We start from the raw sequence: 11,471 nt of genomic DNA on the forward strand, positions 1-11,471 counted from the left end.
CCAGGGCAGCAAACGTTTGGGGGGAAGGGGAGGGCAGCGCTTACCGGAGGGGGAGGTGCCTTCTCTCCTGAGATTAATGCTTTGTCCTCCAAGTCAAAGGGACATGGAGGGTCAGAGACTTAGCGCAATGGGATGATCACACGCTTCGCATTTAGGGTGTATGCCCTGTACTGCATGGTCCCTGGCACAGCCAGGAGTGACCCTCAAGTACCACGCCATGAGTAGGCAGCCCCTGAGCCTTGCTGGGTGTGGCCCCAAACACAAAATTAAAGGTGTGAACAACAACATGTGACATCTATCAGTTCTCTGTCTTTGTCTCTCTCTTCCTTCCCTTCCCTGCTTCCAGTATATCTGAGTCAGAAGTTCAGGGATGTTGTAGAACCTCTGGTTGGTTTTAAAATGATTTAAGACTTGGGTTCCCTTTATAGACTCCAACTGTTATTAAATCAGAAGCTAAATAAACCTGAGAATTTTGAGTCTCCCCTGAGTGCAGACATCTATTAAAAGTGGTCACCAGAGAGATGCCTCCTGACAGGGAGCAGCAAAGCCCTGGCCCATACCCACTCTCCTTTGAGACGGGCCTATATTAGGCAGGTTTTCTGCCTGTGGAAGGTGGGATTTGAGGACAGCTGCATGCCTTACATTGGATCAGTGAATCATGCATTGACAGACTAACGCATAGTTGCTGCTTCAGGCCCCAGCTCAAAGGCTGTCACTTCTATGGCCTTGAGGTTAAGTGAAGCATGTGTCCAGGATGGCACTAGTCCCATGGGAAGACTCTAGACATTCCCCTCACCCCATAGTCCACGGGGAGGAGTCATCAATATCAATCATGTCAGGGAGGCTGAAATGAGGAGTAGGGCCATTACCAGAGGAAGGGGCAGAAGGCCAACAGACACTACAGATCCTGGGATTCAGGGTCACAGGAAAAGGACTGTATCAGCATCTGTAGGTTAGCACACCTTGGTGATTGAGGAAGGGAAGGGTATCCCCCACCCAGCCACTTGTGGCAAAAGGTGGGCTGGCCCACCAAAGTGTCATCACAAACCACAACTCACATCCCCTCATTAAGCAAGTAGTTGTCACAGGATGTGTGGGGAGCATCTACCATCCCCTCCCTAGCCAACTCCTCGGTTTCTCTCTTGGCCTCACAGACATGAGAGTGACATCCACTATCAGGAGAGTCTCAGCACTACCCAGAAGTGCCCTCCTCTGCTCTTCCCTAGCTCCTGGCTCAGTGTCCACTCCATGCTCATGTCTCACCCACTCTTGGCCAAAACTCACCCCACAGGGAACCAGACCAGTTCTCCCCAGAAAGGTCTCCTTTCAACATCACTCACCCCCGAGATCTCACTGGAGCTTTGCCACCAACATACTCACTTCTTTCCAGGAGAGACACACCAGAAAATCTTCTCTGTCTTCATTTCTTTTCAGCATTGCTTAGTGCACCTCCCTCTAGTGCTCTGATCTGATCTTGGCAGGGGAGGAGAGAGACGGGTTAGAGGAAATCATCCTTTTCTGGGCGTCAGAGAGTTTTCTCTTGTCAACTGGATTGAGCTGAGGAAGATATGTATGTCCCCCCCCCACACACACCCCTGCACACACACTAGAATGCTCATGAAAGAATAATTATACATTCAGTAGCTTGCGAGAGACAAGTGAGGATGCCACCTATTTTAGGTCTCACTGGGTTTGAGGAGGCAAGTCTCAAGGTAGGAGCTTAGAACTAGGGGCAGGGGTATGAGAACCCCATCATTTCAAAAGGATGGGCCTTCCTTCAGCTTCTCTCTGGAGAAGGACGGCTTTCTGGCTTCAGTGAAGGGAAGAATCTTGGTTTAATGAGGATCTCCCACAGGCAAATGTATGTCCAGAGCAGCCTGGGTAGTATTTCTGTGACAAATATATGTTCTCAAGTCCCCACTTAGAAGACCCACCTCATCCATGAACATTGCCTCAGCAAATCCCTCTGGTCCATGTCTTATTTTTTCTCTCTCAGCTGAGGGTCTACAGACGGATGTGGACATGATTTTATACAGTTTAGCTTATTATAAGGTTTTCCCATGGCTCAATTCTTACTTAGAGAATGTTTGATATTAAGATTGTACATTTATTTTTTTAATAATTTATTTATTTTATTGAATCACTGTGGGAAAAGTTACAAAGCTTTCAGGTTTAGGTCTTGGTCATGCAAATATCAAACACATTTCCCTTTACCAATACTTATTTTTCACCACGAAGAACCCCAATAAACCCCCACCCCCCACTCCTCCCAATGCCTGTGAGGCAGATGAATTCTAGTTAACACTCTATCTACTTTGACTAGATTCATTGTTTTGATGAAAGATGCACCATTATTATTTAGAGTTTATCCCCCCCCCAAATCAGACATGATGAAAAAGAATTGTGAAATGATTTGCTTTCTATAGCTGGGTTTAAGAATTAAATGATGTTGTGCGGCCTTTTGGATTTCTGCTATTTTACTTATTAACCCTGGAAGTATTTCTACTGAAAGTCAGATAATTAAGAGATTGGTATCTGTGCTCTGGAGTCGTGGCTGTGCCGGAGAGCCGCTTGTGGGGGGCAACTGGTAACCTCGGTAGGGCGTGAAGGACGGGCCGGACCGCCTCCCTTCCCATAAGGTTTTAGTCGATCCAACACCCCCGGCTCATACCTGCTCTCCACAAGGCTCCCATGCGGCCGCCTGTGCATTCATTTTTTAAATTTTAATGAATCAATGAATTGGGGGAATGGGTTTCCCAAGAAGTGTTCAGGGAGCTCAATGGGCCATTCTCAGAAATATTTTATCTTGTGCTACTGGGGCTCAGCAATGCTCTGGGGCCACCGGTGTCAGCCAGTGATGCTCAGGGGACCATGCAGTACCAGGCAATCAACTCGAAATCTGTATGCCAGGCAATTGCTCCAGGTTTTGAAGCTATCCTCCTTACCTGCGCTTACTTTTTTTTCCTTAAAAGTAAGATTTTCTTTCTTCTGATGTGAAAATAACACATGTTCAGCAAAGAAAAGTAGGAAGTCCAGACACAGCCAAAATAACTTTATTTGAAAATTATCAGTAATAAAATACTGTTACACCTTTTTTTTTTTTTTTTTTTTGCTTTTTGGGACACACCCGGCAATGCACAGGAGTTACTCCTGGTTCATGCACTCAGGAATTACTCCTGGAGGTGCTCGGGGGACCATATGGGATGCTGGGAATTGAACCTAGGTTGGCTGTGTGCAAGGCAAATGCCCTACCTGCTGTGCTATTGCTGCAGTCCGTACACCTTTTTCATTTTTGTTTTTGGAGCAACACCTAACAGTGCTCAGACATTATTCCTTTTTGTTCTTGAGGGGCCATTTTGGAATCCCTGAAATTACAATCCTGCAAAAAAGTCATACAACACTGTTAGTGGGCATCTGGATGATTTTTAAATTTCAGGAAGATTGATTTTTTTCTGACCATGCCTCCTCCCTTAGGACCTTATTTCCTTTCTGTATATCCCCTTTTCCCAAGAGGGCCACACGTGAAAAATGGTGTAAATGGGAGCCATGGGACAAGATTGGGCCAACTGGTAGGACAGGGGGCCACAGAGATAAGAAACACAGATATAGACAATGCAGAGAGCCTCGATACCAATGGTATCAATGATGTTTTCCCTTCTTTCTTATCATGGGAGGGTAATGATAATGAGATCTTGTGATAGGTGGACACTTGGTCCTCTACAGAAGGGTGTTTTTTGACGCCTCACTCTTGTACCTGCAGAATGCTTCTCCCAAAACCAGTATCACCAACCCCTGCTACCCTCGGAATTACAACACCAACTTCACAGTGGAGAACATATTCAACAGCCCGTGCACAGAGAACCTGAAGACTGTCGGCTACAAACATGATGATATCATCACTTTTGAAGGCACTGGGGACCCATCACTGTGTCGGGACACAGTAGCTCATCTATTTGACTTCAAATCTTGCCAAGACCAGGAAAACTGTTCCTTTAATGGGGTCTATCAGCCAAAAGTGACAGGCTCATTTATGGTAAGAGCAAAAAAAAAAAAAGAAAGAAAGAAAAGAGAAAAAAGCCACTGCAGTAGTTCTTTATTCAGCCCATTGAATAATTTTTTTTTTTTTTTTTGGTTTTTGGGTCACCGGCAATGCACAGTGGTTACTCCTGGCTCATACACTCAGGAATTACTCCTGGCCGTGCTCAGGGGACCATATGGGATGCTGGGAATCGAACCCTGGTTGGCCGTGTGCAAGGCAAACGCCCTACCCGCTGTGCCCCTCGAATAAATTTTTACTTCTCACGTTTTTGTTTTTCTTCTCCAACCTGCTTCCCTCTTGTTATTCCCCACCCTGAAATGTCCATACTGTATTCCATTCCAAGAATTCATTTCCTTCTGTGCTTTTTCCTTTCAGGCTTTTGCGGGATTCTACTACACAATCAGTGCTCTCAATCTTTCAGATAACTTTCCTCTGGATACCTTTAACTCCAGCACCTGGAATTTCTGCTCACATAGCTGGAATCAGGTCAGTATCTAACAAGAAAGTATCAGAGCCAGAGTGATGTATAGCAAGTATGGTGCTTGCTTTGCGCACAGCCAACCCAGGTTCAACCCCCAGCACCCCATATGGTCGCCCATGCACCACCAGGAGGAATTCCTGAGTACAGAGTCAGGAGTAACCCCTGAGCATTGCCAGGTGTCACCCAAAAAGAAAAATAAAATAAGAAATAATAAAAGAAAAGAAAAAGAAACCATCAATTCCAAGATAAAACAAGAGCATAAAGTATATTCTGTTTGTGTGCGTAGGTGTGCTTATCACGAATTTGGCCTTACTGATGCCCCATTTTCATGCCAACAATAAAATGAGGAGTACTAAGTGATCTGAATCATACCCTCATTGTAGATTCATGTTCTAACTGAACTCATAGTGGTTGTAACAGTGCCTAGCCCATGAAATAAAAGGTTCAACTTCACTTACCATTTGGGGAATGCAAATCAAAACCGTGTCACCTCACACCTGCGAGAATGGCTTATCTCAAACAACCAGAAACAAAAGTGCTGCCGGGAGTTTGGAGAAATTCACTATTGGTGGGAATATAAACTGTAAATTGGAAAATGGTATGGCTCTTTCTTTAAAAACTAAAAGTAGGGCTGTGGAGAGATTGTACAGAGGATAAGGCACTTGCCTTCTGACCTTGATCCTGGTTCAAATCTCTCACACTGCATATGGTCCCCTGAGTACACCCAGAGGTCACTTCTAAGAACTTGGTCACTTCTAAGCCCTTGAATACTGCCAGATTTGGCCCCCAAAACAAAACCAAATGAAAACAAAGAAAATAAAACCACATCAACAAAAAACGGAGGCCCAGAGAGGTAACACAATAAGCTGGAGCCCAGGTTAAGTCCCACACACTTCATGGTCTACTAAGCACTGCCAGGAGTGTCCCCAGAGCATCAAACCAGGAGTAGCCTCTCAGAACTGCCAGATGTGGCCCCAAAGGCCAAAAATAAATAAAACTAAAACCAGAAATACCACAGAATGTAGAACCCGACCCTCTCACTCCTAGTTATCCAAATATATAAAACCACTAATTTGAAGACTTATGTCCATAGGAACATTATTCACAAGAGTCCAAACATGGAAACCACCCATCCACAGATGACAGGAAAGGTAATTTGTGTGTGTGTACTCAGTGGAATAGTAGTGAGATTTACAAAGGTGAATCTGAGGGCCAGGAGATAGTATAATGGTTAGGACCCATGCCTGACTTGTGCCCAACCCTAGTTTGATTCCAAGCAACACGTGGTCTCAAAGCATTTCTGGGCATGCCCCTGAAGGCCCCCAGGCACCACCAGAGTGGCCCTGGTGATGCATCACAGGGCTCAAGAAGCATTTCATCCTAAGGCCAGTGGGTAGATAATCACCAATGGAGTCCCTCAGTACTTCTTAGGAAACTCCCCTTCCAGGAGAGTCCCCCCAATAAAAAGGTCAGCCTGGCTGGAGAGATTCAACAGGAGTTAAGGTATTACACGTCTAGATTGGCCCCTGAACACCACTGAGTATGGCCAAGCAAACAGATGATAAATCTTGTTTTTGTGACAACATTAATACAACTGGAAGTCATTATGGGTGGGGTGGAGAGATAGTACAGTAGGTAAATCACTTACCTTGAACACAACCAAACTGAGTTTGAACTCTAGCAGCCCATATGGTCCTTTGAGCCCCTGCACTAGTGATCCCTGAGAGCAGAGCCAGAGTAAGCCCTGAGCACTGCAAGGTGTGACCCAAGAACAAAAAAGAAAAAGGAAAAACACTTAAGGTTATTATGCTAAGAGAATCAAGTCAGAAAGTGAAAGACAGCTAGCTATATTTCTCCATATATGGAAAATAACTAAGGCAAATGAACAATCAATTCACAACAAAAATGACTCCCAAATTCTGCAAAAAAAAAAAATACGGCTATGGAGTGAAGAGTGTGGTGGAAAAAAAGGCAGGGTGTGGGCACGGAGAGGGTACAGGGAGACTTATAAGTATATAAATGTACGAAGCAGAACTAAAATCCATATAGTATAATTCACTAAAAGTAAATCAATGTTTTTCTTCAAAAAACAATATTTGGCACACATTAAGCACTCTAGACAACACTTCAAGATTATTATCACTGATATTGTATAAGAACGTCTTATATAATTGTATTACTATGTAGTACTCTTTATTATGAAACTGGGTGGTAACAGTTTTTGAGGGGAGCAAGCCACATCTGGCGGTGCTCAGGGGTTACTCATGTAAACATGTGCTCTGTCCTTGGAGCCAACGCCCTGTCCCTGACAACCATTCAAATATCTGTTAGACTGGGGAGATCATTCAGAGGGCTGAAGTACATGTTTTGCATGTGGTAGGCCAAGATTTGATCCCCAGCACTTCCAGGAGTGACCTCAGGAGCCACCAGATATGCCTCCTCTTTAAAATTTTTTTTAAAAAGAGGGGTGGACAATAAGAGAGAGAGAACAAAAGGGAATGCCCTGCCACAGAGGCAGGGTGGGATGGGGAGGACGGGGGGTGGGAGGGATACTGGGATCCGTGGTGATGGGAAATGGGCACTGGTGGAGGGATGGGTATTTGATCATTGTATAATTGAAACCCAAGCACAAAAATTTATAAGTCTACAACTGTACCTCATGATGTCTCACTAATAAAAATATTTTTTAAAAAGGGGGGTGGAGCAATAGCAAAGCGGGTAGGGCATTTGCCTTGTACCCAGCTGTCCCGGGTTTGATTCCCAGCATCCCATACGGTCCCCCGAGTGCCTGAGCCAGGAGAAACCCCTGTGCATTGCCAGGTATGACCCAAAAAGAAAAACAATTTTTTTTTAAATATATGACTTTTAGTTTAAGGTGTTCTAAAATGCACGCTTTGAAACCTGCCTGTCCAGCCTGCCTCTTATCCATCTGGAACCTCCTTTTCAGCTTCCACTGCTGCTCCCCAGGTTTAGTGAGAATTATGCCCGCTCCTACTGCTTCTCCGCCCACTACATCTACCACTTGCTTGTGAACGGATACAGATTCACGGAGGAGACCTGGCGCCAAGTCCATTTTAAAAAAGAAGTAAGTCAAAAAGCTCAGAGAGTTTTCTCTTTCTCTTGAAACAGGGGTTTATGTGGATGTCTGCTAAAGAAACAGAGATAAGATGTGCTTTAACTGCAGTACTGAGCCTCTGGCACTGATCTCGGGAGTGGCTTTCACAGAAGTACAGTGTGAGAAGCCCAGCCCTGAAGGCAGGACTGTCTTATCAGCCTCCTGTTTCTAGCTTGGGGCACCATGAGAACCTGGTTAGGATAGAGAGAACTGTAGCACTGTAGCACTGTCCTCCAGTTGTTCATCAATTTGCTCAAGCTGGCACCAGTAATGTCTCCATTGTGAGACTTATTACTGTTTTTGGCATATTGTATATGCTACGGGGAGCTTGCCAGGCTCTCCGAGAGGGACAGAGGAATCGAACCCGAGTCAGCCGCGTGCAAGGCAAATGCTCTACCCGCTGTGCTGTCGCTCCAGCCCAGCATAGAAATGCAGGGATTTTTCATTCCCTGAAAAAAACCTTCAAATAGAACAGTAATTTTTTTAAGAGGCTAGTACCTACTTCCTGTCCATTGTACACATAAATCAGAATAAGTTATGGACTTTAGTCCAATAAGGAGTTACTGTAACATTAAATAAAAATGTTTTCTAGGGACTGGAGAGATAGGACAGGGAGGTTAAAGCGCTTGCCTTGCAACACACAGGGTTTGATCCCAGGACTATATATGGTCCCTGCGTCCCCACCAGGAGTGATTCCTGAGCACAGAACCAGGTGGAAACCCTTGAACATGGTTAGATGTGACCCCAAAAAAGGAAACAGGATGTTGCTGGTAATGACAAAGCTGAGGTCATGTATCTCCCATCAAGTGTCCAGAATGGCCCAGAGTGGCAATCACAGCTGTTGTTAGGGGTTCCCAGGGGTCTCGCTCACCCTCTGTACTATGCCCTCCAGCAGGTCTCCACCTCACTGATATGTTTGCAGGTTATGGGCCAGTTTTTTTGCCTCAAGAATAGCTGGTAGGAGTCTGAAGTATGTCTGGAGTTCTGGAGTCAGTCTGTTCAGTATTAGCCTTGGCAATAATTAGATTAAATCTATCAATATCCTTCATTAGGCCTGTGATTGTCTACATAAATAAAACTGAGTCATCTTCAAAAAATAAGGATGTCTGGAGACACACAGGACTGTTGGTGGCATATACTCTCTCTAAGTTTTGCTTCTAATGAATCTAGTTAGCAAGAGAGTACATTATGAGAAGGGAGAATGAATTTCCACTGAATAACAATTTAGATGGATACTGAATTCTAGGTTTCAACTTCCTTTTATTTATACACAAAGAATTGTAGGGCCTGAGACCAGAGAGATTGTACTGGAGGGATAGGCACTTGCCTTTTGTTCTGCCAGCCCTGGTCTGGTCTGAATCATTGGCCCTTTATATGGTGCCCCAGGCACTGCCAGAGGTCATTTGTGAGCATAGAGCCTGGAATGTTCCCTGAGCACTGCTGGGTGTAGCCCTGAAACAGAAAAAGTAATAACAATGGTAGGGCCAGAAACAGCTCTTTGGGTTCAGTGCATGATTTGCATACAGGAGACTTGGGTCAATCCCCAACACCACATGGCCCCCCAGGTATTGCCCAGGGTGACTCCTGAACATAAAGCCAAGAGTAATCCCTGAGCACCAGTAAGTGTGGCCCAAAAGCTAAATTAAAAAAAAAAAGTAAATAAGAAACTTTTTAGAAGTGATCTTACTGGATTGTGGCTACTCTAGTAAGGTTACACCTTACATGTTTAAGGTCCTAGGTTTGATGTGTATCCCCAACTCAATTTGAAAAGAAAGAATTTTGTATTCAACCAAGTTAGTACTTAAATGGGGGGGGGGGGCATAAAAGAGAGTTCGGAAGGTTTGCCATACAAAGCCTTCTATGGAAAGTATTTTTAGAAGTCATCAAATAAGGAGCGATAAATTCCAGAAAACATAAAAATATAAGAAGAATAAATGATGTGGAAGCTTTAAATGTATGTGAAACAAAGATAATTAGCACCAAAGAAAAGTGAACAAGAGTACCTATAGCCTAGATTTCTAGTGTAGCTTATATCTACCAGGGAGGTGGGGTATAGGAGACAGGAACATAAGTAAGAGTCCTCTAAAATTCTCATCTAAAAAGAAGCACACCTGTATCACTCTTATTGGGGGTGGGGGGAAGTGAATCACACCTGCTGTGCTCAGGGCTACTCCTGGCTCTGTGCTCAGGGATCATTCCTGGAGAGACTGTGGGAACCATTTCAGTGCCAGGGACTAAACCTGGGTCTGGTGCATGCGAGGCACTACCCACTGTATAACTCCTGAACATTACTGGATGTGACCCAAAAAGCAAAAAAAAAAAAAAAAAGAAAGAAGGAAGGAGCAAGCAAAGGTATGTAGTTTATGAAAATAACCCTTAGGTTTTAAATATTAAGAGCATCGAGAACAAACAAAAATAGGTTATTTGGGTTTTGTTTTGTTTTGTTTTGGGGACACACTGGCAATGCTCAAGGGTTACTCCAGGCTCTACATTGAGAAATTATCCCTGGTAGTGCTCAGAGGACCATTTGGGTTGCTGGGGATCGAACCTGGGTCTGCTGTGTGCAAGGCAAGCATCCTACCCACTATATTTATCATTTCAGTCAAAAAATAAAGTTTTAATTTCAGAGATATAGTACCCAAAAGAAAACAGATGTATCTCTTCCATATCTTACCAGATAGTCTTTAAGATAAAGAATACCATCCAAATAGAGATGATTATAACTTCACAAAAATAATTCATTATGAATATTGCACATTTGAAACTGTCATACTCAGTAAGACTCATAAGCAAAAATATATGGAACTGCAAAACTGAAAGAAGGCCATTTCCCGTTTTGACTAACCCCTGCTTTTAGAAATGGATTCTGGGCTCAGTAAACTACCTACTTTAAGCCCAACAGTAGAAACATTCTCACTTTGAGCTGTGCCCTCTGCATGATTAGTTCTTCTGCTGTTTTGCTCCCCAGTGCCGAAAGTAGGCCCCTCCAGCTTTGAGCCTTTATGGTCCCTGTGAGCAGGCTTCTGGCCCAGTCCCTGCAGATAGTGTCTGAATATGGGAAAGTCCTTTGACTTCCTCAGGCCCCAGTTTCCTGGGAGTGTTTCAGGAAGGTGACAGGGGTTTGCCCAGGCATGCAATTCCATCCTCCCAGCCCTGCCCAGAAAACTGAACCATCTTCCTCTCCTCCACAGGTGGGGAACAGCAGTATAGCCTGGTCTCTTGGCTATATGCTCAATCTGACCAACCAGATTCCAGCCGAAAGTCCCCTGATCCACCTGCCCCTGGAGCCACGGGCCTTTTGGGGCATCCTCATCTTCTTCATGGTAATGGCCGTGACGTGTCTGGTGTTCCTCGTGTACTTTTATGTCTCGTCCAGGAATCGCAGACACTCCCAGCATGCCTTTGACAACGCAGTGGATTCCGAGTGACCCTCCAGAAACAGCTTCTAGAGCTCTAGGGCTGCCTGGAACCAAAGTGGTGGCACCTGCCAGTACAAACGAACACACAACTGAAGTCAAGTTCCAAGGCCGGGTGCCTTTCTGATACCAGTTTAGGTGGTAGCAACTTTTAGAAAGACCCCTGGCTCCTCTGACCTGTTGCTCCTCTCTAGAGCCCACTGGCTATCTGCTGATCTGCTGGGAGACAGAGTAACGACAGGCCTTTCTAGCAAGGTCGGGCTCTTTACACCAAGTGCCCAAGAAGAATAAGTTGAAAGTCCAGCATTTTTATGTTAAAGAATTGACCCCAATTTTGCATTTTTCTTCCTTTTGTTCTGGCCCAATAAGCATTTGGCCTTGTCAGGTGTCTCATTTGTTCGCTTCCTCCTCATGGACCTT

At 44.7% G+C, this 11,471-nt stretch overlaps 1 protein-coding gene across 1 annotated transcript in view; it reads left to right on the forward strand.

The window, feature by feature from the left end:
* Positions 1-11,243, forward strand: part of ENTPD3 (ectonucleoside triphosphate diphosphohydrolase 3) — a 46,174-nt gene extending 34,931 nt beyond the window's left edge. The window contains exons 7-10 of the mRNA XM_056129539.1: positions 3,761-4,033; positions 4,415-4,525; positions 7,468-7,605; positions 10,827-11,243. Coding sequence (XP_055985514.1) covers positions 3,761-4,033; positions 4,415-4,525; positions 7,468-7,605; positions 10,827-11,063 — 759 coding nt within the window. The 3' untranslated portion in view covers positions 11,064-11,243. The remainder of the gene's footprint in view (positions 1-3,760; positions 4,034-4,414; positions 4,526-7,467; positions 7,606-10,826) is intronic.
* Positions 11,244-11,471: the final 228 nt, after the last annotated feature.

Source organism: Sorex fumeus, unplaced genomic scaffold, assembly GCF_029834395.1.
Source record: "Sorex fumeus unplaced genomic scaffold, SorFum_2.1 ptg000072l, whole genome shotgun sequence".
Taxonomy (NCBI): domain Eukaryota; kingdom Metazoa; phylum Chordata; class Mammalia; order Eulipotyphla; family Soricidae; genus Sorex; species Sorex fumeus.